The 23,129-nt window shown below is 37.0% G+C and overlaps 1 protein-coding gene across 1 annotated transcript; it reads left to right on the top strand.

Moving 5' to 3' along the window:
- The first annotated feature begins 4,365 nt into the window (after positions 1-4,365).
- On the top strand, positions 4,366-19,867 carry ednraa (endothelin receptor type Aa). The gene is made up of 8 exons (XM_028455576.1): positions 4,366-4,674; positions 5,469-5,980; positions 8,207-8,334; positions 13,737-13,935; positions 15,830-15,982; positions 16,710-16,843; positions 17,557-17,665; positions 19,063-19,867. Exons 2-8 carry the CDS (start codon positions 5,498-5,500, stop codon positions 19,198-19,200), a joined length of 1,344 nt encoding a protein of 447 aa, XP_028311377.1. The 5' UTR covers positions 4,366-4,674; positions 5,469-5,497; the 3' UTR covers positions 19,201-19,867.
- Positions 19,868-23,129: the final 3,262 nt, after the last annotated feature.

Raw genomic sequence — 23,129 nt, 5'->3', positions numbered from 1 at the left:
AACAATTTTAAAGAAGTTTGAGGAAATTGTGTCAAGGCAACACGTTGATGGATTCAGCTGTTGAACAGTTTCCTCTATTGTTTTTGGGTTCACTGTAATAAACTCTAACATTGTAGTTGACTCATAAAAAGTCCCCTGCAGAGGAAATCACAGCTTTGCACTTTTTTGTGTGGTCAACCACTTCATCTCACTCTTTACATGGACACTTGCTACTGAAAATATCCTGTTTATGCTGCTCCGTAATGAAATAAAAATGTTTCTGAGGTTTACTGTTTGGAAAAAAAAGAAAAGTGATTTAAAAATGTTGCTGTTACTCAGATGGTTGATACTGGCTCTGGTCTCTGGGGTTATACTATGTTGTACTACTACTGTGTAAAGGGAATTTTGCTCTTAATAAGCACCTTATTTGTTTGTGTTAAGTGTTTACAAGCCAAATGTAGTAGTAGTTTGTTCATTCAGCAGTACGTTTCAAATAAAAGTGTGCAATACACAATGTTTAAAATTATTTTTGAATTTTGCGCACAACACTGCGATTAATCATTTCCCAGCACTAGTAATAACACAATATATATTTTTACTTTCTATACCAAAAAGACGCTTTTACATTTTTGTTCATGTTAAACCAAAAATAAACTGAAAACTGACTATTAAGATCTTTTAAACATTTCATTTTTCACAATATGATTTAGTGCATGCAGTGCTCATAAAAGTATGTGCTCATACTTGTGTGTGTGTGACTATTTAAGTTTTTAAGTTATGCACCTTCATTGCTGTCTACAAAGAAAAGACTGAGTCTTCTTGTATGCCTTGACCTTGATGTGTTCTCTGAAAAACTTTGATGATAACAGCATAAGCAGCGAGCATGATAAGAACTTTCTGTTCCTCCGCACCCCATAAAATTGAAAGAGATGATAGATTCATTTAAAAGCTACAAAAATATTTGTTTTATTTTTTTATACTGTTAGTTATACTGAGAGATAAATGGATGATTAAATAATTTGCAGGGAACAAATGATCAGTGATCATATTTGCTTTACAATGACTGCTACAGCCATGGACAAATTGACATCAGATATGATGATGATGACGACGACGACGACGATGACGATGACGATGATGATGATGGGTAAAGGTAATAGGTTTTTACTGCATGTGCCACTAATTTTCAAATTATTCTTTTATGAATGGAAAATATTAATAGTTAAGGTTGTGTCACAGGGTAACATTGTGACCCAATGCTCAAACATTAAATATAGGCAGTGGCTATCCGTACGGTAGCCGTATCAATATACCGACATTCTATCTGTACGCAACTTCCCTCATCGGCCAGTTTAGGTCACGTGACTAAGATTAAACCTAACCCTAAACCTTATCCTAACCCTAAAAATGTTGCGATATAAGGTTATAACCTAACCCAACCCTAAGACGCTACATACTTGTACTTCGGTAAACGTACCAATAGCAGCGGGAGTTGTCCGTTCGGCAACTGTACAAATAGACACTTTCTTAAATAAAACTAGACTGATCTGGACAAACTTTGAAGAAGTAAAAAAAAAAAAAAAAAACTATTGGCAGATATTACAGACGTTACTTTGGTTGGTGTATTAGTGCCAAGACTGTCACACAGAAATAAGAGTCCAAAGATTGTTGGTGAAATGTTGCCAAATGCATCTCTGAAATGTCACTTTATACGCATATTTTGTTCTTGACTTACACTTGTTATCTAGGACTGTCATGTAGATAATCCTTCAAAAAGCTTAAATGATGTGTTTCTCTATTCTCTAGTTACATTAAGCCAACATAGCCAATCCTAATATCAATATGACTTGTATTTACTTTCAGATGGAATATATGGTGGAAAGTTTCAGTAACTTTACAACAGATTAATTATAATGAAAACACAACCGCTATGTTTTTTGTTTTGTTTTCAGTGATTATTATCACTGTTTTAATGAAATCCTCCTTTATTGTGATTACAAAGGTCTGTTAATATTGTATTGACTGACATTGGATGAAGTCATATGATGGTAGAAGTCAAACCTGGTCCCTAAAATTTTTCCCCTCAACTTCCATGTTTTCTTTTTTTTCCTCCTTCTGACTGTAACTTTTTGTTATTGTGAACCATATGTCCCAAATTAATCACACCAGGCAGTACTCTGAGCCCTCTTCACTCTGTCACTGCTTGTCACTGCAGGATTTGGCCTCAAACTTATTCACTCCCTCCCTCTGTTTCTCCCTCTCTTTCTGTTCTTTCTCTTTTCACGCAAGTGTCCCAGTTAAGAAATTGCTTACATCCCACTCAGTCTGGGGCTGGATTGAAATTTCCCATAGGGTATGTACCAATATGCAGAGAGCACACTTCGACAGATGCCATCAGAGAACAAGCATATGAATTACCAGGCAGCCTGCCATCTTTGAGTTCAGACAGAATGGCATTAATACCTGATTATGATCCAAACAACAACACAACAACAACATGAAAGCCAGAGCAACTGGGAGCAGGTAAAGGTTTCATCATTTATATATTAATGGATTTACTAACAAAGGCTCGACTCTCCCCCTCCTTCACAAAAGTTAAAATGTCATTGAAGCTGCCAACAACAATGAGACTTTGGGGGAAAAAAAACACTAAGGGTATGAAATCAGATGCCGTCAGCAAATCACGTTCCAATAAATTAAATATTCGCCACTGCTGACCATAACTAATTCAGAAGCCATAATATATTCATGACTACAATTAAAGACAACACAATCCCTTTATTTCCAAATGGCTGTAAATATTGGTATTACCCAATTAAGTCAATTTTGACTGTTGGCGAAACACCTGCAAATGAACGTGCGCTAACTATGTCTAGAATTCCCATGGGAAAACATAGAATGGAGATTGGCAAATTTTATCACTTTAGGGGCCCTAAAGATTTGATATTCTGGGCCAGGGCATGAAATTTATGTTCGCATTTAGTGTAATGACCAATCCCAACATTGATGTCGGAAAAAACAAGGATTTTGTTATTGATTCATTTGTGGTTTTGAGACATTTTGAGTATTTTTCTTGCCATTGTGTGTGTTTTGAAGGTCATTGTCTCTGTCAGAGATGATATGTTACCCAAATTTTGTCTGTTAGTAGGATTATGTCAAAACTAAGCCATTTTTTTTTTTTTTTTTTAACCAAAAATTCATATCTCCAATCTTAATAGACCGATCTTTGTGAAATTTGAATCAATTATGTCATGTTGGTTCTTCAATTACCCCACAGAGGTTCATCCAGATCGGATTCATCTCAATTTAAAAAAAAAATTAAAAATATTCCCAAACACCATCATACTGTATCATTATCAATTGGAATTTCTTCCAAACCTTTAAAGTGTGAATAGTCATGATACCATGATCAGGATCACTGATACAGATGACTGCACATATCTGTAAAAGAAGATAAATGGTGCTCGGCGGGGGTTTGCCCTTTCTGAGTGCTCGTGTTCTATCATTTTGTGTGTTTTTGTTGTTTCGTGGGTTTTAGTTGAAGAGTTTTCCATTCCCAGTAGTTGCTGTGTCAGCTCTAGGCCGTGCAAAAGACTGATTGTGGGGACTTTGATAGGCCTCTTCCTGCTCTCAGTGCTCATCATGATAAACGGTCCATTTTCAAATCCATAATGGACGTTGATGCACCATCACTCTCATCTCCTTACATCGAACTGTTTTCTTCCATCTTTTGGGCACCTGGTCAACTCAGACTGGGAGCTTTGTTTTTGTATCTAGATTTTTGCTTTCAGAAAACACTCTGTATTTGTTGCTTTTAGTGTACAAAGTGAATTCTCATCCTGACCAAAATAACCCTTTTTTTTTTGGACAAAACTGACTTTTGTTGAACTCTGATTTTCCATTGTTTACTCCCTAAAATGAATCTTTACGACGACTCTCCACTGGTTGCTGTGGTGCGATGTGGTCTGGCCACCCACACAGCTCTTAGCCTATAAAAGTAAAGACCGGTTGATGGTTAGATCTGGCTTCCTGTCTCAGTTTCCCCTGTGAAATAAACAAACAGCATCCCAACATGTACATTAGCTTCTCGTTGCCTCCCTTCTCCCAATTTGATCACCATTTTAATGTGTAAGGTAACGTTAGCATATCTTCTAGTACATGCTTCAGGTGAGGCAGGGAAGATTAGAAAACGACGATGATGGGGTTTTACCTTAATAAAAAACTAAGGAGTCCAGATGCCCTATGTGTGTACTTGTGTGTGTGTGTATGAGCGTAAGGGACCAGGCGGTGCCTCGGAGAATGGAAGGGGGGGGTGATGTTTCTAGAGGCGGCCCAGTCTGTTACCAGAGGGAGGTGGAGATTTACTATCCCACCCAGTCAAAGTGTCTCACTGGTTCTCACATACACACACGTGCAAAGATTGGCAAAAACCACACACACATACACACACACACACACACACACGCGCACACACATACACACAGTCAGACAGACTGCAAACTCTCCACAGGAAACTCTGAGCCATAATGTGAAGGCATCTCACAGCAGACAGGCGCGTTGCTCAAACCAAGTGGGATACGGTGCGGCTTTGATAGTGCGTTAATTACTCATGTGATGTGATACAGATGTCTGGGGGCTTCAGCTGAAAGTTTGGCTGACGGTTTCCAAGGGGGCCAGGCAGACATTTTAGAAGCGGTAGGTGAAAACCATATGTATTTATTATTTATGGATGGATCAGTTTGCGTGCTGTCACTGATCCCAGCAGTGTCATGCTGATGCTAAACTGTGATGCTACTTGAAGGGCTGGCTGCTAAATAGTTCTTTGTGTACTTGGTGACAGCTGGGACTTTGAACAGGAACAACTCTGGGCTATAAGATTTGCCTGTGCTGTAATAATGAAAATGCTTCACTACCGATCACATAGTATAAAAGTTTATCTGCTGCTATGAGTAATGTGTGCCACACTGGTTTTTGTCCAAATAGTTTGGTTTGTACCTCGAAGAAGAACTCTTGAGTTTGTTTCGTGATGCTTTTCTTCAGTTTTAACCTCACAATTTGATTTCCAGAGCCAAATTGAGATCCAGCCCGTTTTATTAACTAAAAAAATGTGGCCTGTTGCTGAAATCTTACAAAATTGAAAACAGACATTGATTTGGAAACCACATGAGTGGCTCATTGTCAAAAGAGGACAAGAAACATAGATTCTCTCATAGCAGCAAGGATAAATACATGGTCATCTTCCACTTTTCTTCACAGTAATGACAGATAGTGGATAGATAGAGAAGTAGTCCTCTATGCTCTGCTGGTAAATAGTCCTGCCATCTCTAATCTGAGCGTTCTTTGTCAAATCTTTGACTTTTTAAAGGGAAATTGCTGCTGTCAAACCTTGTTGTGCTTGAAAAACTTTGCTTGGATTGTGTTGAAGTCACACTAGATATGTACTCTAAAGACTAATAAAAGTGCTTTTTCTCGTCCCATTGCATCACCAGTGATTTTTGTGACCATCTTTGAATCCTCAATGCGTTCCATAATGGGAATTCCAGTTGGACATATGTTGCTGCTGATGGCTTGTGTGGCAGCCAGAGGAAGGTGCCAAACTAACGGCGGCGATGAAAATGAAGATTACCTGGCAGATGCTCTGGTCCACTCCACTCTGCAGCCTCCGGGTTTCTTCAGCACCATCAGTCCCAGCCTCCACCGCGGGGCTCGGGCATCTCACTCACAAGCTGCGGGATCCGGCTCTCCTAACGGGACTATCGTAAAGAGGCCGATGACTCCTCCCAAGTGCCTCACAAATACCTCTATTAGTAAATGCTTTAAGTACATCAACACCGTTATTTCTATTATCGTCTTTGTGGTGGGTCTGGTGGGTAACGCCACCCTGCTGAGGATTATCTACCAACACAAGTGCATGAGAAATGGACCCAACGCCCTGATCGCCAGCCTGGCCCTGGGTGATCTTATCTACATTGTCATTGATATACCTATCAATGTGTACAAGGTATGGCTCTCACTCCAGTAATGCATATGTTCATCTTAATTCTGCTGAGTAGAAGGTCTTCCAGTTGATACAATAAATTGCAGCAACATGAATCCGATACGCAGATAAAGTAGAAAACCACTGACGGGAAAGGGGAGGTGAGCACATTGACGAGAAAGTGTAATCAGCAGCGCTCCATTATCTCGCTGGTGTGGTCAGATTAGCGATGAGAGGTGAAGGGATACGGTTGTCCCTAAATAAACATAAGAATGTTGCTGTGGTCACACATACCATTGGCTTTGTACACAACTAAGACGTTAGTCACTGACTCTTATCTACAGGCTTCATTTAAAAACAAGAAACTGTGCCACACAGGATAAACGTCATAGAACTACGCAGGAAGAAATGCGTCGTCTTTAACAAAAATAAAATTTAAATGATGAATTTAAAATGTTTTAATGACAAAAAGCAGTTATGGAGATTTGGAGAAAATGTGCGTCTAAATCAGTTTTAGTCAGAAAGGGTTTGTAATTTTGTAGTAATACAATGTATTAATGAGTATTAAACTTTAAACCAGGGGTTCTCAACTGGTCTCACCCAGGGACCCACATTTTGCCACGGTCAATAAATCGCAACCCACTTTTGTTTTTTAGCTGTTAAAAACAAATATATATAATCTTTTTTTTAAATTACATAAATCTATATTTTTTATTTTCCTGTGCAACATGCATCTCAGCATGCCTGTCAAAAGAAAACTGTTTTTCAAAATAAAATAAAAGTCCAACACGAGATACATTTAGTATTTATTTATTTTTGACCAGCACAGGTCCGCGACCCACTTTTGGGTCCTGAACCACAAGTTGAGAAGAGGTGCTTTAAACGATGCTGAAGCATGGGACTGCACAAACACAAACACTCCCTTAAAATATAAAATGACTTATAAAGGACACACTGCAGTGTTCATTTCATCAACTCATAATGTTTGACTATAAATCATCTGACTAAAATTAGGCGGGACTAAATGCAATTAAACATATGGTGACTGAAATAGAATCAAATTCATAAAATAAAATAAAAATAAAAAATGGATGAAAATGAACTTAAGGCTTGGGTATGAAAATATTGAGAATTAATTTTATCAGCGATCAGTGTTTATTTTTAAAGAAGGGGCAAGTTACAATGAAGGGGCGGGGCTTGATGGTAAAGAAACCAATCCAAACTAAGCTTTTTGTAAACAATATAAGGTAAATAATGCAAGCGTTCTGACAACTAAATCTGTTGTGGAAATTAGGTGATTTATTAAAACGTTTGTCACAAGAGTTAAAAAACAAAAAAACTATTAACTTGCTCTAATTTGCTATGAAGCAGAGAGATGAAATGACAAGCTAAGTTCCTGATGTGTAAATGAGTAAAAAAAAACATTCTTTCAAATTATAGAAAAAGATTTTACCCCAACACCCCATTGTACTCAACATTACGCAATCATTCTTTTGTTTTACCTTTTATTTAAAATGTTTAGAATTATTATTATTGGCTGTTCTTGCTGTCAGTGTGAGAGCTGCAGAAATATGTGTGATTTTAAGACGAAAAGTCATCATTAAGTTTAAATTGTAACAGGGCTTCAGTTTGATTAATGCAGGTAAACACTGTCATGCTTGGTGTAATAACAAAAAGAAGGATAAATGAAGACATGGGTCAACGTGATCTTTTGAGCCCATTACGAGACGCCATTTTACAAGAGAAAAAAATGAGGAAAGCCACCTGGTTGAAATTAACTCGGGAGTCGGGAGGGAATGAGGGGGACTTTGTAGTCGGAGTAACACATGTGCTGAAAGGAAAGAAGGATCTTAGTGAGGGAGAAGCCTACACACAGAACAAAAAAAAAAACAGACCAAACAGTGCCTCCAAAACACAGTTACTGGTTTTCATATTAAGCCTTTTATGATGGAAAAGTGGGACTAAAATAAAGCTCTTTAAAAGTAAAAACATATGAATTTGTTCGACTAAGAAACATGAATGCTAGAGCCAACTCACTGTGGTTGCCGAGGTGATAAGACAAGATATGTTGGTTGATAGGTTGATAAGAAGTATACAATTCAAAGGTTCAAAGTCCAATCTCATGTTAAATCTCATCCTTACTATTCCTTTTCCGTGTGTGTGCGTGTGTGTGTGTGTGTGTGTGTGTGTGTGTGTGTGTGTGTGTGTGTGTGTGTGTGTGTGTGTGTGTGTGTGTGTGTGTTTCTGCAGCTCCTGGCGTCCCGTTGGCCCTTTGACTACAGTGTGTTTGGCCTGTGCCTTTGCAAGCTGCTCCCCTTCCTTCAGAAAGCTTCTGTGGGCATCACCGTCCTCAACCTGTGCGCCCTCAGTGTGGACAGGTCAGTGTTTTGAACACACTTCACACAGCTTTTATATAGCATTTACTTCTTTTACTAGGAGTTAAACACGTGGGGGTTGCGATGATTGCCTTAAATGTTAGAAAAAGGAAAAGGATACTGTATAGTCTATGACCCCTTCAGCCTTTTTGTCATACCATGAGTACCCCTTCACTCATACGTGTTCATAATTCTCTAAAAATAGAACATAACACAATTGAATATTCAACGCAAGTCATTTTATTTCATCTTCTCAAATTAAACAATTAATATTCAAGTACTATCTTCTTATTTAACTCAAATGAAATATAAAATGATGTTGCCTTCAAGGCAATACAAATGATAAATATAAGAAATAATATTATAATAAACATTTGTATTATTAATTTTGTATTATTAATACTAATACATTATGATTATATTGTTATTAAAGAAAAAAATAAAGTTGAAATTAGAAATAATAAGAACAAATAAAAATAATAAGTAATATAAATACAAAACAAATAAAGAACTTGCCTGTGTTAAATATAACTTTTATGACATTTACCACAAAAGGAACTTCTTTGAATGTGTCCCCTTTAAACAGGCATTTAAATTTTAAAAACAAGTCATTGTGCACACGTACCATTTTATTGACGGCCTTGTGAAATGACTGAGAATATTTTTTATCTTGAAAATAAATTCTTAATTTTTCCACGTACCCCCTGCAATGTGCTCACGTACCCCCTGGTTGGGAAACATTGCATCAGAGCATCAAATTTGGCCTGTATTACGTAAAAATGACAAAGAAAACATGAGTCATTGTGTTTATTACCAACTCATTCAGATGTGAATTTTCAGTGCCTCCTAACACACAAATTGCAGAGGCTCGCAGTATTTCCATGCTTATATCACCTGATGGCAGTCATTTCAATTGCAAATTGCTATTTTTCCCAAACTCCAGAAATATTTTCCTGAATTAAACTTTATAAAATAGCAAAAAAAAAACAAAAAAAACTGACTGTCTTTTACTGATGTCTGTCATTTATTGCTTGGATATTGTCAGTGCCTTAAATACACTTTATCATTTTCTGTATATGTGTATATGTGCAAACTAGGGCACGTTAATGTTGAAATTGCACATTTTCCCACGTAAAATCTGCAGCCCACTTGAGATTAAACTGGTCCATATTTGGCCCCTGTACTAAAAAGAGTTTAACGTCTCTGCTCAAGGGTCTTTAAGAACATGTTTTATGGTGATCAGATGGAGGAAAATGTATTATTAAGCAACATCGCTTTTCTCTATTATGAGAAGTCACAAGTCACAGCCTAATACGATCAAAATTCGCACCGTATACATTGAGTTCACATCAATACGCCTTCTGATTAATTTACAAATTAATGACATTTTCAGGAAGCTCCATAGACACTAAAAATTAGACACCGACTTAGGAAAGATCCTGTTTGTTTGAAGCGTGAGATCATCCTTTACCTAAAATATGTTCTTTACATCCTTAATGGCAACTGTTGGCTTCTGTCTGCAACCTCGAGTGCACAATGTACTCTGTTTACTATGTTTATGTTGTTAACATTACAGCAAGTGCTCTGACAAGCTCGTTTTCATTGCGATGCTTATAGAAAGTCCACGATGAATAAATGATGATCATTAAGTGCAGAGCTTCATTGCAACTGAAGCAACTCTGAGGTGAGACTGCAGACCTGAAATGGACACCAAGGCTGAACTTAGCAAAAGAATTTAAAGACCTCCATGAGGAGAAAATGGCAAGTTGGTCTCCAGGAGGTGGTCTCTGTCTGCGTGCATTATGGAAGCACTCATCTGTATCTTCTCAGTGATGAAGGCAGAGGAAAAAGGTGGATACATTACCACTTGGTAAAATATAAATGCCATGTTGTCGAACAGAGGAATTCAAATGCGTCATGAAAAATATATCGTTTTTGCCATAAAATCTTGATGCAGCTTTTTACTAAAACATTTCGACAAGCGGTTCCCATTTATGAAACAAACAAGCAAACAAGTATTCACAAGCCAAAACACAGGCCTCTCTGCCAATGTGGGCCGGTCTGTTTGGAGGCTTCACAAAAATATAAATATTGGATATTTAAAATAAACAATTGATCATCTCTCGTCATTAATTGTTAACGTTTTAATGGTCTTTGATGACGGAGCAGTTTTGTAGTGTTTGTTGTGCTGCCATGCATCGGGAAAGTGTTTCAGTCAGCAAAGAGACACTAAGTGAGGACTATAGCAGTTCATCAGAGAAGATGAAACAGTGGCTGTGAGAACTTCAGCTCCTTCAAATTACTTTTACAATCCTTGATGTTTATTGTATCGCACATTTAAATGTCGACACTGTTTATTTTTCATTAACGTGTCCCAGCAGGGCTTTAACAGCATTCTTCTTCTTCTTCTTCTTCTTCTTCTTCTTCTTCTTCTTCTTCTTCTTCTTCTTCTTCTTCTTCTTCTTCTTCTTCTTCTTCTTCTTCTTATTATTATTATTATTATTATCATTATCATTATTATTATTCCATTTAACGCCACTTTACCTGAATTTTTGAGATCCTTCCCAGGGGTACAATTACGTGAAATATGGCAGAACGGTATAGCTTGGTGAAAAATGTAAGATGTAGTCTGTTCATGCCATTTCCTAGTGTTTGTAACTTTTCAGCTGTTTAAATTAACTGGGTGGAATTCGGTAAGTATATGCCAGTTGTTCCCAAACGGCGTGCCGTGAGGCAAGTCCGGGTGTGCCGTGGGATTTTGTGACAACCATACATTATTGCAATATAGAACTACACAAAAATGATTATTTTTTAATGTACTACTTTGTATGCACTCATTTCATAATATAGAGGCAAACTCTATACCTTAATTTTTTTTTTTAAATATTTAATTCATAAATATTTCATGAGTAATACAGTTGTCTTTGTCACATTTTATTTGTCATTAGTAAATAATTATGCACATATACAAATACTGTACATGATATGAGAGATAACATGTTAAAAATGCTATTTTGAACAATAGGTGTTCCTTCAGATTATTACTTGTCCTTTGCTGTGCGTTGCGCACAAAAAGTTTGGGTACCACTGGTATATGCTTCGGACCCTAACTAGTAAAAATGTAACTGTAATTTTGAATTTAGCGGGCCAGATTTTGCACTTTTTGGCAATTTTTGGCCAAACCACACCGTTTTTTCAAAAGTGAACTTCTCCAAGGGCGTTCGTAATTTCCACATTCAATTTCTGATTTATGTTCTTGACAAGTTGGAGAAAAATCACGTGCAAAACATATGTTTTTACCACATTGTCAGGCCTACGGGGGGTACTAACGTTGTAAATAACTCAGCCAAAACTCATTCAATCAAAACCCAAAGTCATGTGCAGAACGGGAAGCGTTCCGCAGACAATGACGTGACAATTCAGGTGACAAGTCTTATCGCCCCCTGGTGGTCATAGAAGCACTTTTTTCTTTCTACCATGCACTGTGTTGACAGTTTTCAACTCACACTTACCAAATGTGTTCAGAAATGCTGTGGACAAGTAGATGATCATTTGTCAGGAGTTTGTGGTTTCTGTTGACAAAAAAGAAAAGTTCAATAACTTAATAATTCATAATGTAAGTTCTATGTTTCTTAGTGGGGTGGGTGAAACTGATAAAACAGAAGTTGTTAGAAAACTGAAAAACAAATGATCAACTGACGTGAATGAAAATTGCAAAAATAATTCCAACTTGTAAAAATGATGACATATATTACCGGCCAATATCCATTCTACCACAGTTTTCCAAAATCTTAAGAAAGTTATTTGTATTTTTTTTTTTTTTTTTTACCTGTTTATTAATAAAGATAAAATATTGATTGAAAACCAGCATGGGTTCAGGGAAAACAGGACCACTACTTATGCAGTAATGTAAATGTTGTAGGAATTTGCATTTGCAAATAGTAAGAAAAAAAAAAGAGGTATGGATTAAGAGGTGTTGCCTACTCTTGGTTGGAAAGCTTTTTAGAAAACAGACAGACTGCAATGTGTGAAAAATAAATAAAACTGTGTCAGAGCTTAAAAATGTAACCTGTGGAGTCCCTTTACTTTATATTAATACAATATGCAGTGTTATGGATTTCTTTAAATGTGTCATTTTTGCAGATGATACAAATTTGTGAGAAATTCTCAAAATGTGGTTTGATGTAAATAAACTCTCTAATATAAAGAAAAGTATATTTATGGTATTTGGGAATCAGAAAAAAATAAAAGTGGACATTATATTAAAAAAAAAAAAATGATGATGACAATATTGAACATGTTTTTGAAACCAAATTCCTTGGAGTTGTAATTGATATTAAATTCAAATGGAAACAACATGTCAATTACATCAAATGTAACATTTCAAAATGAGCATTAGCATTATGAATAGCAATAATGCACACGTCTAGTTATAAATTAAATTACAAAGCCTTACGTACATTTACATTTACGCACATTGATTTTCATTGATCATTCTTCTTCTGACTTTGTTGTTACCTTTAACAGTTACAATATTTTAGTGTGAAATGGCTTATTCATTTGTCATTTTTCAAGTTTTTCAATGATAAAATGTGGACGCAAGCACAGGTATTCAAAAACAGTTTTAGTTTTGTAACTATAAAGAGTTGCAGTACGAGGGGAAAAGACCCTAAAAACCTGACACAGACATCCATTTTCATGCACTCATATTCATGAAGTGATAATAATGGTACCAGATGAGGTGAGATGATCATGTTAAAAGTCATTTGATAAATGTATGTAATTGCAGTCACATTTCTGGGTGTTGTTAAGTAGAAAAAAGGGTTTAGCAGAAGTGTTCTGACGTCCTAAAACAGTCTCATTGGGATCGAGAAACCGTCACAAAAGGACTTGATGCAATTTTCAGTGCTTGGCAACACAATCTCACCCCCCCACCCCCACCCCCCTTAACCCTGAATAAAATGTTGTGTAATTGCACAAAATACCATCCAATCAAATCACACAAGTATGAAAGTCACGTCTTGCAGCACAAAAAAAAGTGTGGAAATCGTGTAGGCATGCTTTAAAATAGAAAAATTACATTTGTGACAGTTTCACAAAAATTAAAACTTTAATAAAATAGTTTAACACGATCTCATGTTCCCCATTCTCATTAAAATCAAAAGTGATATTTGTTGGGAAATTGTATTTAAATCTATATATTGATCCAAAATGATTTCTTACTGTTTCACCGTTAAAGTGGAGCTTTATCAGACCTCACTGCTACTAGCTAAGGCTTGTGATAGGCTATACGTGAATTCTTCAGTCATGAGCAGGAATGATCACTTTAATGGCATATGGATATTACTTGTTATGTAATAAGCTGTAGGTTTGTGGTTAACTCGGCCTCTTTCTGTGTCCTTTAGGTACCGGGCTGTGGCTTCCTGGAGCCGAGTGCAGGGAGTGGGCATCCCCCTCTTCACGGTCATCGAAATCGTGTCTATTTGGCTGCTGTCGCTCTTCCTGGCTATTCCTGAGGCTGTTGTATTTGACATGATCACCTTCGAGCGTGGCAACATCACCATACGCACCTGCATGCTTAACCCTCAAAATGACTTCATGAGGGTGATTCTACTATTTTTTCTAAATAAGTTGAAAATGTCACTGATAAGTTTGTTGGTAAAGTACACAGCGAGCGGTTTCATTAGACAAGTTATTGTTAGACAAAATGTGTGGGAAGCCCCACCTACATGCACACCACTTAAAGTGAAAGCGCTACATTAGTCTAATATATCCATCGTCTTAAAAGCAAATGCTGATGGTAGGAAGTCATCTTAATGGGCAGTTGGAACAGTGACGTGTGATATTTATTACAGTTGTGGATAGACATTGTTCAGGTGTGCAGCGATGGCCGTCCACGTTTCCTGTTCTGCATGAATATTTAAATATCCCGAAAACAAAAGCTTAAAAAATATAGAAAATCCCATGCTGCTTACAATGAGTGGGCTACACCTCATAGACCGGGCTTTCACTTAAAGAAATAAACCTGGTTGTGGCCTTTTCACATCCTTGGAGCACATAATTGATTGCAGGCCAAGGGTAATTACTGTCACATGTGCAGACTGATTGCATGCGCACATTACGGACCCAGTCTCAGATAACAAAACAGTGCAAGAGTCTCATACGCATAAAGTGATGGAGTAGCTCAAACATTTAAACCTAAATGTTATATATGTAACATGTAAGGATTCAAAATGGAATTTGCAACAAAGAAAATCATTTGTGTTAAATATAACACATATAGATACAAAATACAGTGTTGTAAATATATGTAGCTGTTTTGGGCGACCTATCGGTGGATCCGTGATCCTGATCATGGTACAATGTTCACTCACACTTCAAAGGGTCTGAAGAAATTTCCATTAATAACGATACAATAGGTCCAAATTTATGGGCGCCGCCATTTTTTGGTAAAATTGCAATAAAATGCAAAATCCGGATCCACATGAAACTCTGTTGTAATTTGAGGTACTGACCCGACATAACTGAGTAAAAGCTTTATAAGATCGGTCCAATACGAACCAAGATATGAATTTCAACAATGATGAGAGATAGAGATTTTTAGATATTTTTTTTAAACTAATCCAGAATCAGTACATTAATTTGGATCACCTCCAAAGTTGAATGGAATATTCCATTACATAAGGTTTATCTTTGGTTCAAATTTAGTCAGAGTCCCTTAAAGCTGCAGTATATAAGCTATGTTTAGTATAATTTTTTTTAGCCAATCGAAGATCTTTTTACAAACAAGGAACCTCGTGAGCTGTTTTTGGCGTTATTATTGGCTGCTCGACAAATGTTGATGCGCATTCACATCCTGTCTGTAGTGAAGGTGCAATGGAAGGCGTTCCGGCAAGAACAGTCCCCATCGTGATTAGGTTAGGCTCAATGGCAAAGCAAGTTAAAATAAGAAAGACCGACGTGGAGAAGTGAAAGTCTAAGAGGCATAGTGATAACAGATGACAATTGTGCAATAAATCTGCCAGAGACAGGTACAGTACTTTCTTACCTATAATTAGGCCATGGTAAGTGTCCAACATCAAAGTTCCTTTAACAAATACCATACATCCAAGAGGATGCCGGTGAACAACGAGCGGAGTGTGGTTGTTTCCATTTCAGTCTCACAAATTCTACAAACTGCAGCTTTAAGTACTACTTTTGGCTATAATCCTGCTAACGGACAAACAAAAAAAAAAACTCCAGCTAAAATATGACCTCCTTGACCTTATCAATAGGCTTCAACAGCTCTGGAGTCCAAGGGCAGCCGGGTAGTGTAACACAATGTCCACTTTACCTAATTACTCATATAATAATAAATCACAATAAGGGGATAATTTGCTGTTAACGCCATGTTTTTTCACATCATCTGTTAAAACTTAAAACTTAAAAAGCATCTATTGTTAAAGGCTCAAAAACCTTGAAAAGTTCTTTGAATAAATGTAAACTCTTCTGCTTGCAGTTCTACAGCGATGCTAAAGACTGGTGGCTGTTTGGCTTCTACTTTTGTGTGCCACTGATTTGCACGGCAATCTTCTACACCCTGATGACATGTGAGATGCTCAACCACAGAAACGGAAGCCTCCGCATTGCTCTGAGCGAGCACCTCAAGCAGGTTGGAGAACATTCTTTTTAAACTCCTCCCCTCCGGCAGACGCTACAGATCACTGTACGCAAAAACTACCCACCATAAAAACAGTTTCTTCCCCCAGGCTGTCACTCTGATCAACACTAAACAGTCATAGAGTGTCAGACCCATTCTGTTACTGTGAAATAACCATGGAACTAAACATAACAACCCTGGAACAACCTGTCACTGTGAATGTTCATGGACATAATATTTTCATTTAAATGTTCACCTGCACTACTCATCAATGCACTACTGCACTATTATCTTATTATTATTATTGTATTTTTATTTTATTTCGTTATTATTATTATTATTATTATTATTATTATTATTATTATTATTATTATTATTATTATTATTATTATTATTATTATTATTATCTTGTTATTTTATTTAGTTTGCACATATTAGTCTAACTCCTCTTATATTTATGTTTATACTTCTTTTTTTTAAATTTATTTTTCTTTATTCTAGTTGATTGTTATTATTTAATGTTACACTACACATCTGAAAGAGCACAGGTCACCAAGACAAATTCCTCGTGTGTATTCATACACTCTTGGTCAATAAAGTTGATTCTGATTCTGATTCTGATTAAAAGGAAATAAACAAAGCTTGAAACATCAGTAACTCCTCAGTGGATCATCATATTTATTTCATTATTTCAACTGTTTTCCTTTCTTTCTTGTATTGGTGCTGTTTTTCTTTGCAGAGGAGGGAGGTGGCCAAAGCTGTGTTCTGCCTTGTCCTCATCTTTGCCCTCTGCTGGTTTCCACTGCACCTCAGCAGGATTCTGAAGAAGACCGTTTATTCTCAGGATGATAAGATGCGCTGCGAGCTGCTAAAGTGAGTGTCTGTCTCATCTATGCCATGTTGATCTACACAATGTTAAAGAATTACAGCATTTGTTGCTGTAATGTGTTTTTTTTTTTTTTTTTTAAATAAATATTTATCAAACATTTTTAAAGGTGGAGTTACGTAATTCTTTTCAGGAAAAAACAGAAACCTATTGCAGACAAGCCTACGAAAATACAGTGACAATGGCACGTATTTACACTACATACTGTTATTATGGCAGCAATTTTTTAAAGATTATTTTAACATCAATTTTTTTTCTTCACAGAATTTTATTTTGAAAAGTGAACTTTTTGCTAGAATTCTATTTGAGGACCTAGCCTCCTTCGGGAGCTTGTATCTGTGCACAGTTTAATAAACATTCCAGTAATGATTATGTTGGAAATATATCTGTTCGAAATGTCAATGATGATTCAACTTAACAAATTATAATATTTATGTGGTTTTCCACAGTGAGATGATCCAGCCCTGTCTCTATTATGGTGTTATTTCATTGACTAAAAATGTACAAAATTCTTTTAATCGACAATAACGAGACATGTGAATGAAAACTATATTGGTATTTATACTGTTTTTGTTTATCTACTCAATCACTAAGCACACCGATGGGAATATGTCTGTGAAAATATGCAAATTGATTGATGTTAATGTTGGTATTATGTCTTAACTAAGCACTAATAATGGGCTTTCCTTCGTCTTTTCAGTTTCCTGTTGGTCCTGAACTATTTCAGCATCAACCTTGCCACGATCAACTCCTGCATAAATCCTATCATTCTCTACTTTGTCAGCAAAAAGTTTAAAAACTGCTTTAAGGTACTGAGTTCAGTTTCTTCACACATCACCACCTCAAGTTCTCACATGTGAACTTTATTTTCCTCACCCATAAATCTGTCTGATATAGAGTGGCCTGATGACATAGTGTGCCGGCGTGTGTGTGTGTGTGTGTGTGTGTGTGTGTGTGTGTGTGTGTGTGTGTGTGTGTGTGTGTGTGTGTGTGTGTGTGTGTGTGTGTGTGTGTGTGTGAAACATAAACCCTGGTGATTTATGTCGTCACTTTACGAGCTGAGGCCACTCTCAGAGACCACAGCTGGAGAGAAGTGTTAGCATGTCGAATAAGTATTTTATTTATTTATTTATTTCAAACGAACAAAAAATTAATGACAACGTATAAACAAATCATAATTCATTGGATTTGTTCGACAAGGGATAGGAAGAAGCCTATGCTTGTCAAGTCCTACACCCGTTCTTCACCACTAACAATGGCAAATTCCAATGAAATGAACTAAATTGACAATACAAATAAATACTCCAAGCTATTAAAGCAAAACTAAGTAACTTTTTTACCTTAATAAATCCTTCTCGTAGTCCCTGTGAGGGTAATACAAGTGTTTATGGGGTGATTGGGGGGTATTATGACCAGCCCCGTCGCTGCACACGGTTGTCTACAAATTAACTTTTCTCAAACTTATATCATGGCGGAGCCAGCAAAAAAAAAATGCAGAGAAAACCTTTGTCCGAGGAACGGAACAACTCCATGCAGTGACAGCTCAGCAGCAACACACAGCAATCACACAGACTGTCATCGCTCCATCAGTCAGCACACACACAAATATCTATCCATTCATCCATCTTCAGAGCTGCACAAACATACATCACACACATTTCCACACTCCCTTCTGTATTACTTCCACATCATTCATTTATTTTACTTGTCTCTCTTCCTCATACTGTTCACATAGGACGATATGTGTGAAAGCACCCTTAGTGTCACTGTTGTATAAGGATTTTTCAGTGATCGGTTGCTACTGTCTTGGGAAAGCAAAGGTGCACATGTAGCTGTGGGGTGGGGCAGGTGGCGGGGGGGTGCAGAGTTTTTACAAGGGGGAGCGTTAAGTTCAAGTTACTTAGTTCTGCTTTAAGAAAAACAGAACAAAAACAAACAAAATGCACAGGCGCCATCAACATCTGTGAGATTTACATTCTCCTTCTCCATTGCTGTACTTTTCCAAGATATATTTTTTGTAAATTTTTTTAACTGCATCATATTCATACTTTGTTTCATTGTTTCATCAAAATTAGCGCAAAACCACCCCACATATGGAAATACCCACACTTTTTAAATTAGTCCGAGCATACTGTTGTTTCGTTAGTAAAATAATACACTTTTGGTATAAAAATGTCTCTTTTTGTCCTTTTTCTTGTTTTTCTAGTCGTGCCTGTGCTGCTGGTGTTACTCTGACAACCAGCTGAGCAGCATTGGACCCATGAATGGTACCAGCATCCAGTGTAAAAGCCCCGAGCCCAACAACCACCACACTGACCGCAGCATTAGGAAAGACAGCAACTGACCTCCCATGTGACCTGTTTTCCAGAGCGAACAAAACCCGAGCACGCAAATCTGAAAATAATTACATCCCCCAAGTTCATTCATCGTGCAGTCAGTGCTCTTTTTTTAGGACCTCAAAGGCAACACTAAATGCATGGCAAGGATTAGGAAGTGGAAGTATAAGATGTACACAATGGATTCGCTGGACAATGCTTTGGAGCTTCCTGAGCAGCTGGTGGGAGCTAAACTTCCTAACAAGCTGCTTCTGTTCCCACACCTACGGACAGTGACGCAGAGGAGGAGGAGGACGCAATCACACACCGACTATAAATGACTCTTTATCAGGAGCATGGTGTGCTATTCCTGTAAAGGGCAGCACTGCTGGGAAGGATGCGAGAAAGACAAAAAAAATAACTGATGCTCCCTGTTTGAGCTGATGAGAGATGAGCGTGTGTCGTCCCCTGGAGTTTGACAATGAGAAACAGGAAAACATGTTATACTCACTCAAGCAACTTTAATGTTCTGCTAAGCATGTGAGTGGTTGCAAAGTTTATGGGGTATTTTACTTCACTGTGCGTACTTCCTGGTATTATAATGGAAAATTTTAAGTGTTTTTTTTTCTTCTTATATTTTAATTATGTGCTTGATGTGGTTTTTTTTATTATTATTTTATCTTACCTCTTGATTTGAGAGCAAATTTATATATATATATATATATATATATATATATATATATATATATATATATATATATATATATATATATATATACAATATTATTAACCAAAAACAGTTTGTTTTTTCAAGAGACATATTTGAGTGTCAAAAAATTGCACGCTTATTGGTCCTGCATTACAGGAAAATGAAAACATAATCTACAGACATAAAGCCAGCTGCATATTTGGTGTCCACCTTGTTCTTTTTTAGAACTTAGAAGTCATTTAAGTAATCTCACACATTACTGTGCACAACTTTCAATAAATAAATATTGTCTTAGGAAATAAAATGCTACCTATTAAATCACTAAGACTGTATCAGGTCACCCCTTTAATATTCTAAAGTAACTCTATTGTGAAATGGGACACTCTTAGTTTAACACATTACTAGTGTTGTTAAATATTGCTTTTGTTAAAGGTTATAATGCTATAGCGATAACTTTTCACATTTGTGTTGTTTAAATGCACAAAGTACGCACTAGAAACTGTGGTCTACTTTTTATTCAAAAGGTGGCAATATCTGCAAATGTGTTTTATAATGACGTTTTTACTCACGGACAAAAAAAAGTAGCTTTACTCTCAGAATGCAAAGTTTAAAAGTGCAGCTTCAGAGCAGAGGTGAAAGCATTACCATTGAAGCTAGCTGTGATATTTTTTGCATTGAAATATTGGTCAAAGCTCGCTGCGTTGAAAGAGTTCATTTGCAAAAATATGCCAAAAATTAATTTTTAGAAAATGTGTTTTTTAATGACTTACTTCAGTTTATATGAGTCAAATCAAAGTTGAGTGGCTTTGACCAAGAAGAGGAAATTCCCTCTTAAAAGTCACTCAGCTTTTATTTTACTCATAACCTGAAATAAAGAGAAAACCCTTTTTCCTGATCATGTATAACAAGTTCAGATGAATTATGACCGGCCCCGCGGAACGTCTCCGTGCCAAATAGCACGTACCACGTTCCCGAGAATTCAGTCAAATGACTCGGTTCCACCGAGTAAGAAAACAAGGCCCCCAGGGGGCCCCTGGCGCCCCGTGGCACATACGGAGTAATGGGCCGCATTCATATATTGGTATGTGTCAATGATTCGATACCACCAACCGTCGTAACCGGAAAAGGGGGGTGGGCTCTGATCATATTCATTCATAGAGTATTCATATCAAACTGCATTCCGATCTAACGAGAATTAACGGAGTAGTCATCTGAAAAATGGGGGAGCCCTGATGCCCCCGTGACACGTATGGGATAATGGGCCCTATTTATATATTGATATGTGCCAATGATTTGGGACCACCAATCGTCGTAATATTTGACTCGTAACTAAATGAAAAATCGAAAATAGGGCTCCGAGCGTCAATGCGTACACATCCATAGATTATACCTACCAAATGTTAATGTTTAACTAGTGTACACAACAACAACAAGAAGAAGAAGACGCAGAAGAACAACAACAACAAAGTGCGTGGCGTTTTAAGTCCGGTAGCCCAGCCTAAAAACAGAGTTACTGTATCTGCTTTTGCAAATGAACTCTTCAATTTCTTTCCATAGTTCAAGTAATTCTGGAGTCCATAGAGTCGTACATTCCAGATCTAGTCAACAACCTCTTTAAACCACAGTTTCTCATCAACTACTGTACATTTACATTTACACATCAATTCTAAGAGGAGCTTGTATAACTCTTTGGAGGAAAGCCTGTGCTGGCAGCTTATGAAGGGGGAAAAAAAAGAAATATGTTTATGCTTCATGTTCAGAGGGCAGGCTCAAAAGATTGTCAACTGATTATTTGGACTGTGTTTTCATCCACAAAAACCTTTATCACCTGTAAATACATGCAAACCTGTGTGAGCTGAAGTGTGTATTTGCTTCTGTGCGAGTGTTCTCTGTATGTAGAAATACTCGTCTCCTTTAGTTGGAGTCGTTTATCTGCATCGTTTTGAAGGAACTTTGGCGCTGTAGCATTATAATGACTTGTAATTAAAGCAAATCCTCATGCTCTGCAGAAAATGGACTTTCATATGTGTTTGTTGTCATTGGTTTAACACGTTAACCTCAGGTTAATGCTCCTACTCCTTATACCAATAAATTCTCTTCCATCTTTGCTGTAGGATTAGAGGAGGTTTATTTTGTCATCTAACTCTTTTCTCTGCAAAGTCACGGGGGCCTCTGGCCTGTTTCTCATCTGCATCTGTGAGAAAGACGCGTCTGGGAGTGATTTGAAAGGCACTGTGACCTGCATGGCCACCGAGCCCCGAGGGCTGCTCATGTCAGCATGAGAGGATGTGAATGGGCTCGGATGGTGGGAATTTGATACTTATAGTTCACTTCCCTTCTCTGCAGCCAGTAGAGAAGGAAAAGACAATCATAAAGTCACAATGTTTATCCCAAACTAACTGGATGTTATGAAACACACAAAGACAGCCTGGAAAATATTAAGAAAACTCACAATTGTGTTTATTTTTATTTATTTTTTCACTTGAATGACAAGAGCAATACTTAAAAACTCAGGATGTGCATGTTTACTATTGTGTAGCTCTCCACAGTGTTATTGCATTGTTGGAATTTTAGTTGTTATTCATACACAGGTTTCATTTGGAGACAGTTACTGTACAATAGGAAAAGATAAACTATTTTTCAAAGGTTTCCATAGCACGGTGGTTATCAAACTTTGTACCCCCATTTGAGAAACACTGCAATAGCAAGTCCTAACATACACAATAGGCTCGTATAAGAATATATACTGAGAGCCCATCCTGCTGCAAATAGGAACTGAACCTAAGAGTAAAGCATTTATTTTCTACAAATAAACTGTAAAAACTAAACATTAGTCAAACAAATCATGTTTGATTGGTTAACAGAAAATGCACACGTAAGCACACAGTTTGGTACATAAAGGGATCAAATCGGTCCAATTTTCTTCAGGATTTTTTGAAACAACACACAGTCCATAAAAGGGGCAGTAGGCCAGGATTACACCATTTATTACAGAGTTTATCCATATAATAAAACAAACAGCAGAAGAGCACTTTGAACATTGAGAAACAATAACTTGATATAATCTAAAACTTTAAAGATATGCAAACTTTAGTTGCTATCGGAGATGAAAACTGATTCATCGGCATATACTGCACATTTGGAGAAATGTTAAAGTAGTTTGGGAAGTAAAACTGAGGAACGTGGGAGTGTGAGAAACGGCAAGGATGATGGAAACAATTTTTTCCTGGAATTCATTGAGAAGCATTT

This window comes from Gouania willdenowi, chromosome 1 (assembly GCF_900634775.1).
Source record: "Gouania willdenowi chromosome 1, fGouWil2.1, whole genome shotgun sequence".
Classification (NCBI taxonomy): Eukaryota; Metazoa; Chordata; class Actinopteri; order Blenniiformes; family Gobiesocidae; genus Gouania; species Gouania willdenowi.
Note: the sequence above shows the minus strand (reverse complement) of the source record. Positions and strands in the feature narration are given on the sequence as shown.

Coding starts and splice junctions, on each gene's coding strand:
- ednraa (XM_028455576.1), top strand. CDS start 5,498: ATGCGTTCCATAATGGGAATTCCAGTTGGACATATGTTGCTGCTGATG. Junction 5,981..8,206: donor TACCTATCAATGTGTACAAG/GTATGGCTCTCA, acceptor GTGTTTCTGCAG/CTCCTGGCGTCCCGTTGGCC. Junction 17,666..19,062: donor AGTTTAAAAACTGCTTTAAG/GTACTGAGTTCA, acceptor TTGTTTTTCTAG/TCGTGCCTGTGCTGCTGGTG.